General features: G+C 41.9%; 1 protein-coding gene across 1 annotated transcript in view; it reads right to left on the bottom strand.

The window, feature by feature from the left end:
* Positions 1-20301, bottom strand: part of LOC117044650 (spermatogenesis-associated protein 7-like) — a 43185-nt gene extending 22884 nt beyond the window's left edge. The window contains exons 1-3 of the mRNA XM_033145459.1: positions 20199-20301; positions 16954-17046; positions 13099-13146 (exon numbers count right to left, since the gene is read on the bottom strand). Coding sequence (XP_033001350.1) covers positions 13099-13146; positions 16954-17046; positions 20199-20301 — 244 coding nt within the window. The remainder of the gene's footprint in view (positions 1-13098; positions 13147-16953; positions 17047-20198) is intronic.
* Between the last annotated feature and the right edge of the window lie 3504 nt (positions 20302-23805).

Raw genomic sequence — 23805 nt, 5'->3', positions numbered from 1 at the left:
ACATTAGGGGAAATTGTTTGCAGAAATGTGTACATTAGTCAAAATTACATACAAAATGTGTACAATAGTGGGAAAGCACAGTAAAATGCTGGTGAATCTTCAGGAGGACTTTTAAAAGAAGAGTTTGCAAACTGAATTTAAGATTACTAAAAATGAGAAGGAATAAAATTTTTGAGATTCATCCATCCCTATTGCTGGGATAGCTCAAAGTGGCAGCATATGCTTTGCAGCAGAGGCAAACATGCCCCATTCTGCCATGTTTGCCTTTCTCCCTGCAAAAAATGCCATAGGACCATGACATTTTCCCAGAGACTTGAACAGATGAAAGCCCACAGCTTCTATAAAAGCCACTTCCCGACATTCTACCACAGTCCATCATGGCCAAGGAAGGCAACATCTGAGCATGCTTGATTATGAATGACTGGGGTCGAAGAAACGCCAGGGGCACAGGTTTAACCCTAACACTGTCCCTGAGTTCACCCTTTTAAATCCTTCCACAGAATGAAGAGTCACCATTCGCTCCTCCTACAAGGAAAAGGAAGCAGCTACATTGCTGGGACACAGAATAAATATGTGATGCTGCCATAATGCCGTTGCAGGGATGACACTACTGCTTGAATGCATTATATCAGGCATAGGCAAACTCCGGCCCTCCAGATGTTTGGGACTACAATTCCCATCATCCCTAGCTAACAGGACCAGTGGTCAGGGATGATGGGAATTGTAGTCCCAAACATCTGGAGGCCCATAGTTTGCCTATGCCTACGTTATATGGATACACTGCTTGTGGCTTCAATACCACTCAGGCCACATTATTAACCACAAAAAGGTATAAGTGGGTAAGAGACTTACAGAAAAGAAACAAATGCAGTGCCTTTCAAAGGCACTTCACCTGACTAGCTTATCTGTTGCATTTATGGGTGCTATAGAGAGTTTATGGCATGTACGTAGATAAAATCATAAATGGGGTAGCTTTTTCAAATAGCTATTTGCTTACACTTCAACAAACAATGAGTGGTACTTGAGGAAACTCAAATGCAGCATGGTTTGCAGTACTGTTACTTCAGAAAGACAAGGTCCATGGCAACATAGAGGGTGGCAGTGTGTGAAAACAGGCAGGCTATTAAACTGCGAAGGATTGATACAGAGCAGAAGATTGCTATGGAGCAAGCTGAGTGATTGGTTTTCCCAATTGGCTGTATAATCCTTTTGCTATCTGAGTAGCATTTAGTACTGTGTCAACATGCTGTTTCCACTAGGCACCTGCTGCAAACCGCTCATCTGTACACGCTTGTAATTCTGATCACTTAACCTTAGAATAAAAGTATGTCAATTGGTCTTCGTAGCGACACCTTTTCCCCTAATCTACCCAGAGCCAAAACCTTATGCTTAAAGAAATAAAAAATAAATCTCTGCCAAGCAAATCATGCCCAAACATCAACATAGGAAAATGGTTAGCATCCAAAACTCCTTTAAAACAGTTTTGTATAGTTTTTCAATCAGATGTGCACCCCACGATCAAATTAACCATTTGGAGGCAGGAACTAACCAGAAAAGTGTATCACACATCAATACTGGGAGAGGCAGCAAGATAGTATGGTTAAAAAGTCTGGCCACTTGAGCAGGTAGAATTTGACTAACATTAGGGCATGACCTTAAGCTGAACACTTGATATTTCAGATTTATAAGTATTATTAGTATTATTAGGGATGAGTTATGGTTGCTTTTCACCTTGAAAGTAGCAATTTGGGGCAGCTGAAACCCCACCAGAAAACACTTGAATCCTACATTTTTCTGTCACTTTTCACAACTGCCCACAGACACTGTTTCCCTCTTTGTTGTTACAGCTTCATTTGTCACGGAGCAATTTCAATCAATAAAGGATCACATTCTTGAAGTGATGGCATCATAGTGCTACGCAGCCATCAAGTTGGCTTTGAGTTGACGTCACCAAGGGCAAATGAAGCCAATTTAAAATGAGAGCAATGCTTCCTATATTAAATCACAGGAGCTAATTCTAGCCAATCAGGGATCCTGCTAACTAAAATGATCCTGGGAGAAAAGGAGGTGGGAGATCCCAGGAATGCTCCTTTTTGATGGATGATGGATTACAACCACCAGGGTTGCCATATGTCCGGAATTTCCAAGACATAGTCAGGATTTGGTCATCAAAAACTGTGTCGAAAATTGCTTAAATGTCCGGGAAAATCTGGATGTCCGGCAACCTGGAAGTGTAGGCCAAAAAAGAAAAGGAGAGAGAGAGAGAGAGAGAGAGAGAGAGAGAGAGAGAGAAGCTCAATAACTTTGCCCCAAAAAAACCAACAACTTTTGTGTCCAGATTTTCACTTTTTGAAATATAGCAGCCACCCATTTAAAGCTTTAAACAATATTGGCAAAGCAAGAGCCTGGGGTTTACTGGCCTATTTGGCATTCTCTCTTTGTTTTCAACATTACATTTCTCTTGAATGGTGAAAGATACTGAAATGAAATTTAGAAAGCATGTTTAGGACACAATTTTATGTTTCAAATTCAAATATTAGAGCCCTTTCCGTTTATAAGTGAGAGAGAATAGGCTAAGTATGCATGTTGCGAAGGAACGTTTCCTTTTGTCTGTCCATCTCATTGAACATCTTCCTCTGATGACCCAAGGTTCTAGTATTATGAGAGAGGAAGAACAATCTTTTGCATTGGTTTGCTCACATCACGCATAATTGCCAGAAGGCAACTAGCAACAGCAGCAGTGTGGAGATGGAGAAAGAGAAGCCATCCCCTGAATAGTTATTTGAGCAAGTGAACAAGTTGATTCTTCTGAAATGCTATACAATTTCATTAGTTTTGATTAATAGGGAGTAATAATCCTACATGGAAAAGAGCCTTGCAGACTTGCTTGAGTGATGGAGATCATTCATATAGACCGGATTTCTCTTGTGGCAATTTCACATTCATTTGTACATTTCTACAATGGTGTTTCCGTACGCTGCTCTGGTTTCGCCAGAAGCGGCTTAGTCATGCTGGTCACATGACCCGGAAGCTATACGCCGGCTCCCTCGGCCAGTAAAGCAAGATGAATGCCGCAACCCCAGAGTTGTCCGCGACTGGACTTAATGGTCAGGGGTCCCTTTACTTTTATAAGGAAGTAGCAAATAAATAAAGAGCAGAATCCAGTTAAAATTAAGTGTGCTTTGAATTCAGCGGGAGAGATAAGTTCACGCATAAGCTCTCCCATCTCAATCCAGTAGCGGGTGGCATGATGGGGTGATACCACCACCTGACCCCTGGCCATGTACATTGCTGCTGCTTACTGGGAGGTAGAAGGGGAAGCGAGAGGCAGGGGGGAAGTTGTTGTGGTGCAAACAAACTAGCAGGAGTGCCAGATTGGCTCCGCTGCCGTGTTTGCACCACACTGACCTCACTGCCTTGTCCCTTGTGCCTCTACCTCCTAGTACACAGAAATTATGCAAGTGACCAGCAGGTCAAGTGAGTGATAATGCCCCACTACACTGCCCACTGCTTAGGACTAATGAGTGCTTAAATTTGGCTGGCTCGTACCCAAATAGTAGAAACATTGCTCTGAAATTCTGCAGTCTTAAATCAGCATTGAGCTCCCAAACAATTTACTAACTTAATAAAAAAAAGGCAGTGTGCTATTCTAAACTAATTTAATTGACTAATATTTGCCCCACAGAGATTACAACAGTGAAATAGCAGATAATAATAAGCAGGGTCTCAGCATGCTATGAGCTATAATCTAAACTGCTAGGCTGACAGAAAAACAATCTGCTACACTAGGTAATCCCCCCTTTCCAGAAATATTGGCTTCACAAAATAGTTATATATATAACCTAAGCAGGCTGATAACTCATATTTATCTATAGCAGATGATCAGACCTTCTGTGCAGCTTCTAGATATAGATATACACTGGCATAAATATGTCTTACTTCAGGTATGAGTATTTTTTTTTAAAGAAAAAAAAACCCTACATACTGTGAGTGGTGAGCCTTATGTAGTCAAACGGGTATCATACAGAAGAAGCATAAATCAATGGGCTTGGGGGAAGTCCATGGTTTACAAAGTACCCCAAAAAACTCCCCAAACCTTATTAAAATCCCTAATAGAAGAAACAACCCAAAACAGGCCAGTGAGAGCTAAGCATGCTTAGTAGCCACTAGGAATTTCAATTCAGTTCACATTTGAAGGCGGACATACATATTTTGCACTTTTTGAAACCTTATGCAAACAGAAACACAGCTGATCCCTTTAAAACTTGCATTTCTCTGAATTTTGCAATGCACTTCTCCAGCTAAGTAACATGGGCAGTAATGCATATACTAGGGTAAAGTCTGCATATGAATGAACATTAGTGAAAACAGATACAAAATGCATTATATTAAGAGGAATGGCTTTGCAAAATTGCCTACAAAAATGTGTGTATTAGAAGTTCGCCCTAAAATGGTAATGAATTTTCTTGAGATCATTAAAAAGAAAAAAGCTGAGGAAATGTGGGAAACTGAACTTAAAATTGACTGAACTGAAACTGACCAATTTGCCCATCATTTAATAATAATAATAATAATAATAATAATAATAATAATAATAATACCTTTTATTGTCATTGTACAATCTGTGTACAATGAAATCAAAGTACTAAACTAAAAGTTTAGAAGTATTAAACTTTGCTTTTGTGTTGTGGCTGACCCAAGCTTATTAATTTTATGCGTTGCAAGTATTATTTTTAGCCAGTGACCATCTTTATCTGCTATAAACAAACACAGCATGTTATGTTTCATTAATTCTGCCAGTATCCACAAGCTGAGAGTGTAATGCTAATGATGACCCAAGTGCCATTTCATTTAGATTTCCACAATAACAACAATAATCATAATAATGAATGAACAACTGTCTATCACTACAGAAGAAGCTGCTTGCACATTTTTGTCACATCTGTACATGCTTTATATCAATTAGTAGAACTCAGTGGAGGCTGGTGCCCATTTGGCACAAAGCAAGGAGGCCAACTCTAGGTGGCGCTAGAGCCAACGACAGGCAGAGCCAACTAATTCTAATTTTGTCCCCATCTTCCTCCCTGCTGAGTTCAACAAGGGGAACAAGTAAGAGGAAGCTAATAGCTGTTCCCTGGACTGGATGTAAACATTGCTTGCAGATTGTCAGGCTGACGATCAAAGAGCCTGAAGGACTAATCTTAGCTCCAAAGTAGCTTTCAAAAACAGAATTCAGTTTACCTGAAGAGGCAAAGGCTATTATTGGGCAACTGTGGGATTTATACAGGCTAACACATCTTGGCTAACCCACCCCCTTAGAACTCTTGTGAGATCCTGCATGATCCACAGGAATTCAGTTTCTAAAATTCTGATGTAAGTCAAGTCCTGAACTAATATGTGGATCAGAATGTAATTATCCTTTGGATTCTGCACATTTATGCTTTTTGCAGTACAATTCTTCATTCAAAAATACATTAAAAATGTGTTTTGGATATGTTATTACCCCTAGATACCTTGGAATTTACCTCAAGATGGAAAAATGGTCCCAAACCCATTTGCATTACATTTTTTCAGGCATCTTGGTTATTGTTAAATAAATAATGTTCCCTATTTGTTGTTATCCTAGCCACCCTGAGCCCAGTCTTGGCCGTGGAGGGTGGGATACAAATAAAAGTCTATTATTATTATTATTATTATTATTATTATTATTATTATTATCATCATCATCTACGCTGAATCTGAATTTAGTTGCTGTATGTGAAAGGCAGCCAACATGATGAACTCTAGTTGTTGTTGGAATCCCACCAGTCCTAGCCAACACGACCAATGAAAACATAAGAGCCCTGCTAGAGCAAGCCATAGGCCCATCTGGTCCAGCACCCTGTTCTCATAGTAGCCAGCCAGGTTCTGGTATTGCAGAGGCATCCCAGATGGATTCTGGAGGTTCTACACAGCCATCATGGATCAAGGATGATGGAAGTTGTAGTTCAACAAAGCTGTAGTCCAACCACACTTGGGTGGAATTCAACATGGTGCTACTATAAATGCTCCATCTGCACAAGCACATCAACTTGCCAGACAGAACAATCCCCATCCCTGTGTACTTTTCTGGGGGTTCTCCCACACCCACCCCAAGCTAATTACCGGGGGGGGGGAGGCAATTGTAAGTCCCCTATTGTAAGTCATCAACGACGACTGCTATTTTTCTACAAAAAGGTGCCAGAACTCTCCATGAATGCCTCCTTTGTTCTCTTATAATTGCAATGGCACCCATCTGAGAGCTGCCTGAACTTAGTTCCAGCTGAAAAAAAGCCCTGTCAGCTACCATCGAACAATTTATACGTTTATCCTTTGTTATTACCTGGATTTATTGTTTTCCATCTGTGGGACAGGTGACGTACATGCTATGCTTTCAAAGAGTGAATGCATCTTTATGAGCTTTCATAAAATCTGATGCCATTCAGTATGATGGGTAGTTATGTTAAGGCCCTTGTTTATCACAGCACTTGCCATTTTTTGTAACCTTCATGGGTTTTTAAAAAAATGGGTCCATATTTATTCGGTGGTAATGTCGTTAATCAGGGACAAGTCTTTTCCATTATTGTTTTAAAATGTATTAAAGAAGTAACTGCGTACCTCACACAACAGAAAATTGACAATGTCCCCACATCACTCTGACATACTCCTTTACAAATGCAAATACTAATCAGGACCTTCTTCTGGTAGATATTAAGTCATTTTATGTCTAAAGAATTGTTTGCTCATTAGGCCTATTAACTCTGTGCCTAGAGCCTACATTGAGTGAGTATTTATTTTGAGTGGGTGCCTTATTTGAAATGTTACAGTAGAGTCCTAAAATATCCAAACGGATATATGTCAGTGAATTCAGTGGGGCTTACTCCCAAGTAAGCAGGTAAAGAATTGCTGCCTTAGATAAATAAAATGAGTTCATTAGGTCACAGGAGCCACTTCAGATTTGACTTACCTGTGGTAGTGAACTGAGCATTTTGGTAAATCAGTACAGTCTTTTGTTTTACAAGGAAACAACAACAACAACCATGAATGCAAAAGTGAAAGTTAAGACTCAGCTATATTAGTCAAAAACCAGCATTTTGAATGCATTATAAACATGCAACACCAGATGGCGCTGGAGAGCAAAACAAAATTCTAGGCAATTTTCCATTGCGCTTTTTTTCTTTTGTAATGATTCAATTTCTGACTTATTTATAGCGGGGGGGGGGGGGGCTTTTCTGTGTGTAGATCCACCTTTACTTTTACAGAACTGTAAGTAAGGTTTTAATAGCACTGGGAATTATCTACTCCAGTAACAAAAATAGTTTGGAGGAGGGAATCCAAACTCCAACAGGTAACTACTGAGACCTATTAAAATTACCCTTCCTTGACATTTGTTCTGTATGTTTTGGGAACTGAGAACATTTTCTCTCCCTCAGCTAGTAGATGTTCTGCCTCATTGTGCTGTTTGTTTTATTTCCCCCTTAGTCTCTGTATTTAGAACTGCTTTAATTTCCCCTCTGTAAATCCATTAGCAACTGATCGCACCTTAGATTGTCCCTATGTAGCAATTTAATCCTGTTTAGGTCAGAAGAAGAAAACTGATTTGCAGCTGGCCTTGCATTGACCTTTCACCCCATCTCCACCATCTCTTTTATCTCAAGTCAGATTCAGCCATCCATTATTCCTTCTTCTACAGCTAGGTATTGGATCATCTGCAGATTATTTTCTGTACAGGTTGTGCTCAAGTTACTACTAAATTATTACAAGTTATCCTGCAACATGATTTCTGACAGGATTTTTGACTGGCTGCCAAGTTCAAGGTGTTACTATTGGTATTTAAACCCTTAATGGTGTGGAACCAGTTTAGTTAAGGGATCACTTTACCCCCATAGCTGTCAACTTTCACCTTTTTTAAAGGGAAATTCCCTTATTCCAAATAGGATTCCTTGCAAGAAAAGGGAAAAGCTGACAGCTATGCTTTACCTCATATATTCCGTCTCAGTTGCTTGGATCTGGAGAACTTGCTCATTTACAAGTTCTGCTCTTCACTTGTAAGAAGTAATTCCTTTAGTGTAGCAGCACTTGTACTTTGGAACTCCCTGCCTCTTGATATTAGTCAGCATCCCTGTATTCTTTCAGATGCCTGCTAAAAAACATTTCTGCTTTGTTGGGCCTCTTGAGCCACAAGATTTGGTTACACGTTTTACTGTATTTTAACCATTTTTGAAATATGTCTGGTTATTAATTTTAATTTTGCCGAAGATATTTGTTGCTCTAGGCTCCTTCTGGAGGAAATGTGGAATATAAATATGATGTATAAATGAATAAATTGAAGATGGATTTACATGAAAGCGTGGATTGGATGTGAGTTTAGCTGACTGGATATTGACACAGGCCAATGCGTGTTGAGACAAAGAACATTATGTTCAAAACAACTCTAAGCGGTTAATCCAGGCATTGTTACACACCCCCCCCCCACACACACACCTTGGCTTTATACTTCTCAGCATCTTCTGTATCTCATAGCACTGGTTTTCTTTAGCCTAAAAACTCTCTTGACATTACTTCAATCAAGTGTTCGTTACAGTTGGCCAACCAATAAACAGAGTACAAAATATAAAGTACAAATGCATAACCTCAGCAGAACAAGTTATTAATCATTAGCGTTGACATGCTAGGAATTAAAACAAAATAAAATAAAAAATTCCTTCCAGTAGCACCTTAGAGACCAACTAAGTTTGTTCTTGGTATGAGCTTTCGTGTGCATGCACACTTCTTCAGATACACTGAAACGGAAGTCACCAGACCCTTAAATATAGTGAGGGAGTGAGGAGGGGTATTACTCAGAAGGGTGGTGGGAATGGGTGATCAGCTGATAGGTGTGGAAAACCTGTTAACGACTGCAATTTTTACAGGGTCTTACAGGGAAAGGAATTTTTTATTTTGTTTTGTTTTGACTATGGCAGACCAACACGGCTACCTACCTGTAACATGCTACGAATTAACAATCATAGCAAATCTCAGCGATTTGACAACATTCAGATATCTTGCCACCTGTTCATTAATAGGCCCGTGAAATAAAATACTCAATGTGGCCTCAAAGAATGAACCAGGAAACACATTATGCATCATGTAATCCAGTGATTCTCAAAGGGTGTGGCGCACCACATGCGTGTGGCAGGAGAGGATGGCAAATGTGTCAGGAAGATTCAAGGACAATCAATGTTATATTTTGCGAATGATTCAAGTTCTTATGTAGTTGCATTGTTTTATACTTTCTGGATGTCCCATGATCATATTATAAAGTAGTGTTCTATGTTAAAAATCCAGCACTGCTATGAGTTATTTCTTTTTGTTTTCCAATGTATTTCTTATCATTAAAAATATCAGTGTGGTGCAAGCAAATTTTTATTTTGAAAGTGTTACCCAGATAAAGAAACAGGTAGGTAGCCGTGTTGGTCTGCCATAATCAAAACAAAATAAAATAAAAAATTCCTTCCAGTAGAACAAACTTAGTTGGTCTCTAAGGTGCTACTGGAAGGAATGTTTTATTTTATTTTGTTCCAGATAAAGAAAGTTTGAGAACCACTGATCTAACTTGTTGATATAACCTACAGTACTGTAGAAGAATGGGAGACACCGATTCAAAATTTCAAATGATTACAAGGAGAGCACCTATCCTTGAAAGGAACTATGGCAAATCTGCCACCTAGGATCTTAGAGGGTAAGGGATCAAATCAAAATCCAAGATGTGCTGGGAGGAGGGAGGTTTGGAATAGGCAGGTCTCTGGCTGAGCTACACCAGCTGAAGCTAGCGACACTGTATACCAGTGCAGGACCTCCATCCCAGATGAGCCAGGGCTGAGCTGAAGTCTCAAAAGAGGGGTGTTCTGGGACTGGGCAGGGGAGACCTATCCCATTCCAGTCTCCTTTCAGCTTGGTCACATGACCTGGCAACCCCACAGTAGTTAACGTGGCAAAAAGAGTGGTGCAAGTTCAACTCTGTTCAGGCCACCTCAGCCAGCAGTAGCCCTGCTCCTGAAAGGAGTTTGGAACAGGGAAGCTCCACCGGCATAATTTACCTTGGCGTAAGTCACTCTGGCTTCCTATTGGTTGGATTGCTGTGTAAAACATTAACATGAGCCAGCAGAACTGCTCTTCTTAGGTATAGTAAGAAAAGTTAGATGTGGTATCCATTGGTTAGAGGTAGACGTAGGGCGGATCTGCATTAATGGTTTATAACATTAAGGAAGGGTTAAGGAATTATTTTCGTAACATAGATGGACACATTGCATTCTGCTTGTAACAGAGCAACCAGGAACCGGCAATAGGGAAACTATTGTTACGGACACAACAAGGTAAGGAACGCTTTAAATTTACCAGTATGGCCTGTGATGTTTCAGAATGATGTATCTAACATCGTTCTAATAACGATAAAAGGGTCAGTGTAGATCCAGCCCAAGAACATGCTCCGTTTGCTCTGCATCATCTGTATCCATAGATTTGGCTTGCAATGGGTGCAATGGCAGCAGATAAAACAAACCCACAATATTTCCCCCAATTAACCTGCTTTTCCATAGATACACAACAAGAGTCAAGCAACCCGTGCTCTGCCACAGACAGCGGAGAAGCAGAGGAGCAGATTCAATGCCATTGATAAACAAGCTACTTAATGAGCTAAGACTAACTTCCAGATTAAGGGCAGAGCTAGCAACACATTTGCTATGTCGCACAATCTTCTCCCCCTCATCTCAGCCACCTTTTCGCTATGCTATGCAAGTCCTGCTGTTTCTCTCATAAGAAGGAGGACTGCGCTTCTTTAATCATTCTAAGGCACTTCTGCAAGGAACGTTGTTTTGGGAGGAATGCTTGCTCAGCAGATAATCTGCCCAGTAATGAGAATGAATCTGGAAGGTAATATGAGGGGTAGCTAATAAAGTCCAGAAGCCAACCCAGAATTCAGTAGCAACTCTGTGTGTGGAGTGGGGTGGGGTGGGGGAGATCTGCTTGCATGGGGCCCATTGTGACATTTGGAGATTATTCAAACCAGAAAATCTAGAGGGCTGTAGAATTATGAAATGGCTTCCTCCCCCCCCCCCCCCCCGAATTAGGATCATACTCCCAGGGGCCCTTCCACAAACCATCCTTTTTTGTGCAAAAAAAAAAAACATTCCTTCCTTCCATTTCTTATTTATTGCTTACAATCTGCACATCTTTTTGCAGGCTCTTTATGGAAATAACCAAAAAAATTAAATAATTTTATTCATTTCATTTCTCTACCAGCTTTCCTCCCGTGGGAGCTCAGGGCAGTGAACGGCATAAAAACACAATCTATGCAATAAAATATATTTCTAAAACGAAAAACAACAAAAACATGCAATGGAATACGAGCTGCCGAAATTTTAGTAAACGTTGATTTTCTCAAAAGCCTGGGTGAATGAAAATTTTCACAGTTGGTGTCCAAATGCCACCAATGTATAGGGAACAGGCATCACTCCCTATGAAGGGGGTTTCATGAATGAGGTTTTGCCCCGTCATGGGGCCAAATGCATTGGTGGCACCGCCATTATCTAACTAGTCCGACTACAGGTGACACAAAGGCCACAGGAAAGTTGGTATGTGGATGCATAGTTAACACACACACACTTAGATAAGAATAAATCCCCTTGAACCCAAGCCCCTTTCAGGTGTTTGCCCTCACAGGATTAACAACCATGTGAGGGGGGCAATGAGGCAGCCCTTCCCCCTCATAATCCATACAATGGAGGGATGATGGCCTGGAGAGTAGATTCTGTTCTCAATGGGTAGGCTCCATGTCCCCTGGTTAGAACGTTGCCTGATTAACATTCTAAATCACAGAGGGAGCCTATGCACACCTGGGACAGGTTACACCCTATTGTTAACTGTGGAAGGGCGACTGCCTAAAGACAGCCGCAGTGCCACTTAATCTTAAATAGATATGCATAGAATTGTGCTGCTATAGCTGACCTGTGGGACTCTCCCTAGGCCAAGTTCCTTCTCCTCAGGACATGCCCCTGGATGTTTTTGCCTGGCTGGAATGCGTCCTTGAACCTCTCACTTGTCTGAATGGAGGATGGAGAGGTGTGAGTGTAACCATTCCTGAATTTTGTGCTACTGAAATATAATGTACAAAGGTCAAAGCCACATCCATTGCAACCTCCCCCTGTGCCCCCACCCACCACTGGAATGCGGCCCCTGGAAATTTGTCCGCAACAGAGCGTGGCCATCATGCTCTGAAAAAGGGTCCCTGCCCCTCTTTTAAAACGTGGTATAAATGCTTTTAAGTCTGGATTTATCTCATTATCCCCAAGAGTGGAAGAGGTTTCAATGCACTTTGAAGCAGCAATCTTGAAATCAGTATTATCTTTTGTATAAGCCGCGATTTTCCCCCCCAACAGGGACGCTCAACATATCTAAACGAATCACATCATGCCTATAGGGGGCGCTGGGATGCAAAGGAATACACCTGTGCTTATAAATGAATGTCTTATAATGGATTGCAGCCTTAAACTTGAAAAATCACTTTGTGCTTAGATTTTTCGATTTTACCACTATTGTGAGAATCAGATTAAAATACATGTTAGCAGGATACTTTAATGCAGTGTTTTTCAACCACTGTTCCGCGGCACACTAGTGTGCCGCGAGATGTTGCCTGGTGTGCCGTGGGGAAAATGGAAAAATTACTTTATATATAGTCAATATAGGCACAGAGTTAATTTTTTTAACATTTTCTAATGGTGGTGTGCCTCGTGATTTTTTTCATGAAACAAGTGTACCTTTGCCCAAAAAAGGTTGAAAAACACTGCTTTAATGAACACATACAAATAATTCAGATGTAAGAGCACCCTTCCCATGCAACACAGACAATGCTAAAGTAACAGACAGTGCTATTTTTCTTTTCCAACAGGTCAGTGCTATATGGGACACTGAAAGTATTGTGGTTTGGGGAAAATGGCATGAAGGTTTTAGGAGAGAACGAGAGGGATCGTCCAAAGCAAATATTTCCAGACCAAACAAGGTGAAGCCAGACGTTATTTTGAAAGCAAAACAAGTTATACTTACATTTAATGCTCGTGCTCAAACTCTTTGGAGCAGATGAATCAACAGCAGCTGAATTAACAAAACAAAACAAAAAGTTGTTTATCTATGTTTTCAGTATTTTGCTTACAAATTACAGGAAAGAGTAACGAATGACCTGCTTCTAAGCGATAGGGTTGTTGAAAGTCTGGATTCAATTAAAAGTGTGCTCTTAAGTAACCTCCTTCTCTAAACCTTTTATTTAGAAATCTAACCACAATATGGGATATATAAAAGAGGAAATTATTTGTGGTAGGTTTCTATTTCTTCTTCGTTGATTATGAGACCAAATCCTCAGCTGTAGCTTAAAATTTTGGTGGTTAAGGCTGCATATGGAAGAACGAATGTGAGCTGCGGTGCTCCCTACACAGGTTTGGTTTAATGCTTGAAACAGAGATAGTGTGCTCACGGTTAAGATGTTTGCATGGCTCCATCTCATTACCATGAACAACTGCCAGAGCCCTGCATTTTAAAAGATTAAGATGTGACATTGATGTAATAAGGTTATCTTTCAACATCTCAACTCAGCTGTTACCTTCTTCCAAGACAATAATGCCCACTCACATCACAGAGAGCTCATAACCCACCTACTCTCAGCAGCCAGAAACATCATAACCAGATACTGGAGAGACCTGTCAGGAGTAAGCATGGACCAATGGTACCAAACAGTATGGGAAACAGCCTTATTAGAAAAATTAACCAATGAACTGAAACTGGCATGGGGACAAATAGAGGAAGACGCCTTCACCCTGGTTTGGTTCCACTTTATCACGTACATAGCCCAACAAGACAACAAGAATCCGCCAACAGCATATGAATCAATATGGCTAACCTGATCCAAAAACACCCACCCACCCCACTCACACATGAAAACAAAGTTCACCACAGCCAATCACAAACAACCACATCCTAGGCCAACCCCAACTTCTCTCACCACCAAAGGAACACAAGCGAATAGCAAAGAGAACCTGCACAAGTTACACTGACACAAAACCCCACATATAAATTAAGTAAAACAGAAACATCGCCACCCCCACCCACCATGGCCCCCTCCACCTCTTCCCCCCTTTTCTTCCTAATGTAACACTAATGTCTCAACAAATGAAACTGATCTGTAGAAAATGTAACTTGAAAAAAGAGACATTGCAATACTTTTGTAAACCGAGAAATCTTTAATAAAAAATATTTTAAAAAACTCAACTGTTACCTTAGTAATTAACTGAGTAAATAGTACATCACGCATTAAGCAAGCTGGACATTTTGCAGGTCTATACTACGCAAGCTATCTGTTTACTAAGGCACACCAGGTGGGCTCTTGGAGCCAAACTACAAGATAATGTGAAATCCCCAGGTTCGAATTACGACAACCTGTCTGGAAGGAAAATGCCTCCCTAATCCAAAATATGTCAGTAAATTAGCTCGGGAGTGAAAGCAAAACCTTTCGATTCAAGATGAATGTTTTCTGTTCTTAGGCATGATACAACTCATACTAAAACTAGATTACCTAAGGGAACAATGGATGTTAGTTTTGCTATTTCAATACCCGCACCTCAGGGATACGATGGCATTATGGGGGGGGGGGAGTCATAAGCAGCGCACTACCTATATTTTCACATGCAGAGCTTTTATTTAAGCAAGCCTGCCATTTTTCTCCATTTCCCCTGTTTAGCCCAGTAGGAAACTGGTGGGAAAGATTTGCAATGCATGAAAATAAATCCTTCACAGATTTTAATTTTGTGCTTTGATTCTTTCAAATGACTCTGTGCAGACTTTAAATGCTTGAAACTGAGCTTTGAAGGATATTTCTTCTGAACGCCTGAAACCTGGGTCAGATGCAGCTGCGACTTGCCACTCTGCGTATCAAGGTTTGCAGCTTTAAAAAGAGCATGCTGGAATTTGTTCCAGTGAGCAGTTTCAACGTGGGAGCAAAAGTAAGACTTGAAGTTGATTTGGACAAATGAGATCTTCCATCCGAGGTCCTGGCGTGTGAAGAATTTGTCCCTATAAAATTTGGCTTCGGCTTCAAGGAATGTAATGGACTGAAAGAATTGGCTGAAGGTCATGCGAGTCCTTGATTAGTTCCTTCATGTTCTGTTGGGAACCTCTTCTTTCCATCTTCACAATGTGGGGGCAGAGAACAGAGATAAGGTGCTGTTCAGCTTTGTTGTTCTTGTGGTTTAGTTGTGTCCAACTCTTCGTGACCCCATGGACCAGAGCACGCCAGGCACGCCTGTCTTCCACTGCCTCCCGCAGTTTGGTCAAACTCATGTTGGTAGCTTCAAGAACACTGTCCAACCAGCTCATCCTCTGTCTCCCCCTTCTCCTTGTGCCCTCCAGCTTTCCCAACATCAGAGTCTTTTCCAGGGAGTCTTCTCTTCTCAGGAGGTGGCAAAAGTACTGGAGCCTCAGCTTCAGGATCTGTCCTTCCAGTGAGCACTCAGGGCTGATTTCCTTCAGAATGTATAGGTTTGATCTTCTTGCAGTACATGGGACTCTCAAGGTCTCTTCCAGCACCATAATTCAAAAGCATCAATTCTTCAGCGATCAGTGTTCTTTATGGTCCAGCTCTCACTTCCATACATCACTACTGGGAAAACCATAGCTTTAACTATATGGAGCTTTGTCGGCAAGGTGATGTCTCTGCTTTTTAAGATGCTGTTTAGGTTTGTTCTTTGCTTTTCTCCCACGAAGCAGGCGTCTTCTAATTTCGTGACTGCTGTCACCATCTGCAGTGATCATAGAACCCAAGAAAGTAAAATCTCTCAGTTGTGAATTATGGATGCCTCCCCTCGGGTAGCTGAGATGGTTCTGAACATTTACGAGCATGAGATTTCCAATGGTGAAAGTTTGGGTGTTTTGCCTGCACTGGAACGAACCAGGAACCAGTCCACCCACAGGCCCAGGAAATAACCTTGCACAGGCATTAAAGATGCCATGACGTAATAATAAAAAATCTTCACCACCACCTTCATCTCCCATTCATGTAGGTGGGACTGCAACACAGATTTTGCTCATGGTCACATTTGTTTCCCCTAAAACAAGGACTGGGGAACCTATGACCCCCCCCCCAGAAGTTGTTGGACTCCAACACCCATCATCCCTATCAAGGAACACGGATGGCGCTGTGGTCTAAACCACCAAGCCTCTTGGACTTGCCGATCAGAAGGTCGCCAGTTCAAATCCGTGCAACAGGGTGAGCTCCCGTCGTTCTGTCCCAGCTCCTGCCAACCTAGTAGTTTGAAAGCATACCAGTGCGAGTAGATAAATAGGTACCCCTGTAGCGGGAAGGTAAACGGCGTTTTCGTGCGCTCTGGCTTCCGTCACAGTGTTCTGTTGCACCAGAAGCGGTTTAGTCATGCTGGCCACATGACCCAGAAAGCTGTCTGTGGACAAACACTGGCTTCCTTGGCCTGAAAGCGGAGATGAGCGCTGCACCCCAAAATCAAATTTGACTGGACTTAACTGCCCAGGAGTCCTTTACCTTTACCATCCCTAACCACTGGCCATGTTGGCTGGGGCTGATGAAGCCCAACAACACCCGGAGGGCCACAGTTTCCCCATCCCTGTTCTAAGCAGTAACAACCTCACTTGCTAGACAAAACAGGGAATTAAAACTCAAATCTCAATATTTATTTAAGATTTTTAGACATAACAATTGGAAATGTGATCCCTTAGAAATTACTCTCGCACTCTGGGTTTTGCATTTGAGAAATACTCTCTTAGGCCTAAGTTTGTCTGCCAGTTGCTAAGATGCCAGTCAACCGCCAAAGAAACAAGTCCCATTATGTGATTGTAGCTATCAGCTTGATGGGCACATTCATTATTCGACAGTCCAAATACCTTTGGCAGATAGCAATTTTCTGTAATGTGTAGACATGTGATCTTGAATGATGTACTGGCTTGACAACTTGCATGAAGAACTGGGAGAAAAGGCTAAGAAAACAAAAAAAAATGTTTTTTTCAGTCAATGAGCTTAAGAAGTATCTTGCACATTCATTTATTTTGAAAGATCTGGATTCTTACACAAAGAAATACACTGTATGAGAAAACTGAAGCAAAACAAGTGATAATTCAGCATAGCTTCTCCACACCTGTTTGATTACTCAGTCACTATAGTTTACAATAAATAATGTATGAGTTCTCTCCCTGTATTCTTATTAAATCACAATTTTTATGTATCATCTGCCATTAAAGCTCTCATGAGAGCATGGTGCTTGCTGTTGTTTAATCTTCAATATCATCTTCATTTGGAAAGATTTAAAAAGGATGGAAGCGGAAAAGCAGAAAGAAATGTATGCATGCCTATTTTCACTGCACTACAAATATGCAGCCAGGACTTTATTTGTTTTTTAGATTAAATGAGTAAGTGAGAAACATATAAAAGTTTGGGGAATCTGAATGCCTTCTTCCATTACTTATGCTTTCCAGAGTTGCCATTCTAAAATATTCATCACACATTATGTCATCATGTAACTGTAACTGTAGTCCTGTAAACAGGGTCAATAGCAGACCATAAACTAAACTGTAGCTGAGGGGTGCTTTGGGGCCAGTTGCATAAAAACAAGTGACAATATTCTTTTTCTCCTTCAGGTTTTGTTTTATATACCTTGGAGAATTTTGGAACTTCACTGCAGTAAGAGCTCCTCCCCCACTCCCTAAAATGCAAATGGCAGCTGCAGGGACGTGATCCATATCGGAACCCCAGCATGCAATATAGGCAGACTTTAACCTTATGCCCTCCTCTGCGGTCCAGGTCAGGACCCTGACACCTGCAATTTGCATCTGAAAAAAACTCCTGTCAGCCTCCTTGCATTCTGCCCTACCAGTACCAATGGTCTTCTGCTGGAAACAGAAGTTGGAGAGATGGGAAGCAGAGCTCACCCCACTGGCTCTTCAGTGACAGACCTGCTCCATTAGGCTTCCTCTCCCTCAAGCGTCACCTGGGGACATCCAGCTGGCTCCATGGGAGAGGTGGGAAGCAGAACTCACTCCATTAGCTTTGCTGAATGACCACCTGTCTCAGGAACCTTCTAGCCCTCAGCTGCATCAACTGGTTATTATAAGAACAACTGTTTAATAGTTGGTGCACAAATTAGATTTGTTCACCTTGCCTCACTGTCCCTTCTCCCTTTTGTGCTCTGTGTGTGTTTAGATTGTAAGCCTATGGGCAGGGACGGTCTTATTTTAATTGTATGTAAGCCAACCTTTTTGCCTGAAGAGTAAGTTACAAACGCTCTACCTAAATAAGTAAGTAAGTAAGTAAATAAATAAATAAATAAGATAGAGTGATATCCAACTGTGTGGGTCCATTTGACTCATGGGCTTCTGTTCATGCCAACAGGACTTTCTTATCCTCCCTGCACCCCTCACATGTGCCCCAATCTGTTCCAGATGCCTGGGTGACCCCCTCCTGGAGAGAATTAGGTGCATGGGGGGCCTGCAACGGGAAGGCAAGACCTGTTATGTCTGCTGGTGCAACGCTGGATCTCACCCACAGATACTTCACTAGGTCAGTTCAAGTCTGCATTGGCAGCTGGAGCTGTAAACATGATTGACTGTTGAATGCTCTGTGCCGCCAAGGGGCAATGTTAATTGTCAGTGTTAGGCTCCAGCATTTTTATTTGGTAGGAAGGCAAGGATAAAAGCAATCTGAAGTAGGTGTCCATATGTGATGGGCAGTGTGGGTCACAGTAACCTTTCCCAGCAACTTGAAGTTGAAGTGGTACCATTAAAGTAATTTTCCTGAATGCATTCCCCATTTGCACCGGCACTTGTGGCCACAGCAGTCCAGCGCTGCTGGTTGGAACGGATGAGTAACATATACAGGAAAGCAGGAAACGAGTGGCATTTCTGGAACCTTGGAGCTGGATTATGGGATGAGTCACTTTGGCTTGTGTTTCATTTGGGAAAGGCCAGAGCGCTGCAAAACTCATGCTTTGTATGCAGAAGGTCTCAGGTCTCACATCTCCAGGGGAAAGGTAGGTGGTGTAAACTCTGGAGAACTGATGCCAGTCAGCTTGGATATTACTGAGGTTGTTGTTGCTGCTGTTGTTAATTTCCCAAACAGGGACTCAAGGCGGCTTATGCAAATGAAAACCACACAGATATAATACAAAAACATATAAAGGGTAACACACCTGTTGGGAGACTGAGGGTCCTGCTCCTGCCTCTCTCCACCAGGCCCAAGGCAGGGCCTGACAGACTACAAAAGGACTGCTGCTGCCCAGCAGAGTGTACTCTTTACTTTCTTTTAAACTGCTTTTTATTTTATTTTTATAAAAACAAATAAATAAATTGTTTTTAATTGTTTTAAACTATTTGTGTGTGTGTGTGTGTGTGTGTGTGTGTGTTTGGGGGGGGGGTTATTCAGCACTTTCTGTTTATATTTTGATTACGGGGTTTTTTATATTGTAATTTTGTCTTGTGAACCGCCTTGAGACCTGCAGGTATAGGGTGATTGATAGATAGATAGATAAATAAAATAAAATAAAATAAAATAACAATAATAGTTAAAAAGTAATTGAACTATAATATAATTAAAGCACTATATAAACAAATATATTAAATTACAGTTAGTAAAAACAGCACAGCACTATTTAAAAGCCCTTTACTTAAAAAAAAAAAATAGCTGGTCCCCAAAAGTAAAATAATCTTCACCTGTTGGTGGACGGAGAACAAGGAGGGAGCCAGTCTAGGAAGGGAGTTTTAGAGTCTGGGAGCAGCCACTGAGAAGGCCCTGTATTTAATTGCTCAAATTAAATTTGCCACCCGAATCCCACCCGAAAATAGTGAAAAATTGAAAGTGTCCTGGGTCTCCTGTAAATACTCCCCACTTGGGCTGCATTCACATGGGAGTAAAGGGTCATGAAAACAGAGTAGTTTCCACATTATACTTGAGCATCCACATGATGTAAAAGCCACTTCTGGAACTATAACGGAATACAGTTCAAATGTAACACCCATTTCCATATTATTTGCAAACAGTTTGCTTTTCCTGGAATGAAATAACATGGGAATGAGCACCAAGGTGTTTTTTGAAATAAGACTGCAGCATTTGTTTTTGCTAAGAATGCTTTAGTACTTACAGCTACTTTTGATACTCATGTGTCCTCTGAAAGGCCCCATCAAGGAATACTTTGGGATCATGTCTATCTGGGACCCTTGAGGAGAGAGGGAAAAAGTGGGCATAAGTAATAAATACTTAGAATGACAATTTTTATCATTTGTCGTCATACAGTAGGTGTGAGTAAAGAAAACAGGACTACTCAGTTTTTTTGTTTGTTTGCTTATGTTGCTTTGGTTATTTATCTGAAGTATTCAGATGCTAAGGGGATGCGGGTGGCGCTGTGGTCTAAACCTCAGAGCCTAGGGCTTGCCGATCAGAAGGTTTGCGGTTTGAATCCCCGCGACAAGGTGAGCTCCCATTGTTTGGTCCCAGCTCCTGCCCACCTAGCAGTTCGAAAGCACGTCAAAGTGCAAGTAGATAAATAGGTCCAGTTACAGGTAGGTAGCCGTGTTGGTCTGCCATAGTCAAAACAAAATAAAATAAAAAATTCCTCCCAGTAGCACCTTAGAGACCAACTAAGTTTGTTCTTGGTATGAGCTTTCGTGTGCATTGGGGCTAGGCTTAATGGGTTTTTGGAGTCCCCTCTATTCCTGTATTTTTATATCTGTAAGACTGTGTTCTAAAGAAAAAAGACACTGCTAAAGAGATGAAATTGGGTGAGCAAGCTTATCCTGCCAGGTGCCCTTTGGAGAACGAGTCTCTGCAGAAATAAAGAGAAGGCCGAGTACAGGTGATGTGATGCTAAAGAAGCCAAATAGCTGGAAACCCTTCTTTTCCTGGACATGTCTTTCTCTCTCCCTACTCCTGGCTGGAGGTAATGTCATTCAGGTGTCTGCGAGCGAGAATTGTCAGGCAGTTTGGAACTGAGACTGGTACATGGAAACCAATGCTATGGTGTGGGAAGCCACTGGCGTAGGAAGGGCGGGGCGTAGGGGGCGGGACGCCCCAGGCAGCGCGATCCCGGTACGGTTCAATCTCGGCTGCCCCCCCCCCACACTGCGCGCCCCGCCCCCAGAACACGCGCCAGCCCCACCCCCACCTGCTTCCCGCCCCAAGTGCCGGAGCATGAAGCTCCGCCACTGTGGGAAGCCCCTCACCCCTGTAACCTATTGGGAGAAGAAGGAGTGTTAGTGCTAAGAGCCTTCCATCTCAAGCTCAGCCAGTACATCTGTGTGCATAAACCTTATATCAAAGAAAACACCACCAATCTCCATCTGTCTTCATTCCAAGAAAACCAGACCCAAGGTTTGTGTTGGGGGCCCCGAAACCTCTTAGCGCTTGGAGAATAGGATGTGTGTAGCCATATTAAGGGCTTTGGGAGCAATGCACAAATACTCACATGAGTGCTGGTCTGGCTTATTATTAGTTGGCAGACCGAGAGGATACAGGACCCTTTCATGATTATGCTATACTTCACATGAAGTGCTATTTCCTGGATGATCTATTCATGTATAAATCCAGAAAGGCTATTATATACATCCCCCCCCCCAAAGAGTATGGGGAAATGAGAGATCTATTGTTAATTTATTTGGTTCTTCTGTATCCAAAAGTCCTTGTTTTGGAGCTTATTCTGTCAAAGCTGCAGTTGAAGAGTTCTGTGAGCTATTGCCCTGAGTAAAGTAAGATCGAAAACAGAAAAGAGAGAGAAGACACCACCATGGGGACCCAAGAAAATTAATTAGCTCCCTGCCAGGGCTCTACGATTTTACCTTCAACAACTAGCAATAAATTGTGAAGCAAGCAAGGAGCTTGATTTGAAAATACAGTCGTCGAATGGAAGAGAGGCTCTAGTAAGCTGTTCAAATCCACAAATCTTCTCATTTTGTTTGTTCTGTGCTTTTTTCTATTTGCTTAGATCATGGGTAGGCAAACTAAGGCCCGGGGGCTGGATGCGGCTCAATCACCTTCTAAATCCGGCCCACGGACAGTCCGGGAATCAGCGTGATGTGCCCTTTTATGTAAAATGCATCTCTGGGTTATTTGTGGGGCCTACCTGGTATTTTTACATGAGTAGAATGTGTGCTTTTATTTAAAATGCATCTCTGGGTTATTTGTGGGGCATAGAAATTCATTCATTTCCCTCTCCCCCCCCAAAAAAAATATAGTCCGGCCCCCCACAAAGTCTGAGGGACAGTGGACCAGCCTCCTGCTGAAAAGGTTTGCTGACCTCTGGCTTAGATTCTATCAGTTCCCATGTTCTCTAATAAAAGACCCTGGGGTTTGGGTGCAAAAATAGCTTTCCTTCTAGTCCACTATCTTCCTCCAGGGAAGTCTGCTTTCCTTCATGTTTTGGGTGCATACTTAAATATCATCCAATTTATAATTTAATGCACTGTTCTTATTTTTGACTACAGGAAAGCCACCACCACCAGCAGCAGCAACTTAGCTAGCTGCCTGAAGCGTCTATGGCATACAGAGATGAGCAGGGTGATGCCAGTGGTGGGGTTGCAGTGTGAGTAGGACACAGCCTGGCATACATTTGTGCCTTAGGCAGCCTGGTCCACAGCAATCAGCAGGTGAAACTTTGCATGGCACGAAGTTAAAACATCATCAACTCCTAACTTCTACAGCACATTACTGTTAAAGACACAAGAGCTAATGAAAAGGAAAGAGAGTTGTGGCTCCAGTGGGGCACAGACTTGGCTACAGCACAGTGTCATACTGTAGGTGCTGTTCTGCCTTCTGCACCTACAATGTGCAGCCTTTAGCTCCCTGCCTAAGTGAGGAAGAGGCAAAACAGCCCAGGGAGGCTGTGTGTGTGTCGCACTAGTGACTTTCTCTTATTTTTAGACTTGTGGTAGGGTTGCCAAAAATGCTGGCCGTCATTGATACAATGTTTATGGGCATTGTGAGGGATGAGGACATGATGACTAGAAACTCCTCTAAAGTAAGCCTAAGCTGCATTGCAGCTACTATGGTTTCATTCTTTCGACTCAACATTATGAAACTACAGTGGTGTGAAATTGGGATGGCACCAGTTCTGGAAGCACCGCAAAGCAAGTTCTGATATTTATCAAATACAGAAGGTCTTGTACTTTCGAAAGATCTTCCGTAAGAGCAGGCTTGACCCTACTGTGCTTGATGAATAACGTAAGTTGCATTATGGTTTTCTTAGAACTGGTTCCATCTATGGAGACATCTGGTTAATCTTCCTGAAGTACAATGAGAAGCATGGCCTTGGTTGTTGCTGTTATCTTCTCATCCAGAGCCTGGTTCTTGTATATATGTTTTGATGGGACAGGGTGTGTTTGAACTCTCATGCCTCTTGAGCTTTGAGACACATGAAAAAATGCTTCCTCAGGAATAGGCAAATAGTATCCATAATACTGTTAATGGAGGGGGGTGTTTTAAATTGTGAAACTGTTACATGTAAACTTTTTATTAGTTTAGTTTCATGTAAGTTAGTTTGCTTTTAAGGGCATAGGGTCAAGGCTGCTTCAGGAGTGCGCCTTAGCCAACATAATGGCTGGGGCAGGTACCACTAGGGTGGGTGCAATAGGATATCCAACCTCAGTGATCATGGGCAGCAGGAGGAGTTGCTTGAGGGCCAGATCATGTCATTACTGAGAAGGCAGGTATGGTCACTGTCTGAAGACTGGCCTTGGCCCAGAGGAATACAGGTATCA

This window comes from Lacerta agilis, chromosome 3 (assembly GCF_009819535.1).
Source record: "Lacerta agilis isolate rLacAgi1 chromosome 3, rLacAgi1.pri, whole genome shotgun sequence".
NCBI lineage: Eukaryota > Metazoa > Chordata > Lepidosauria > Squamata > Lacertidae > Lacerta > Lacerta agilis.
The sequence above is the reverse complement of the archived record's forward strand: the minus strand, read 5'-3'. Positions and strand labels throughout refer to the sequence as shown.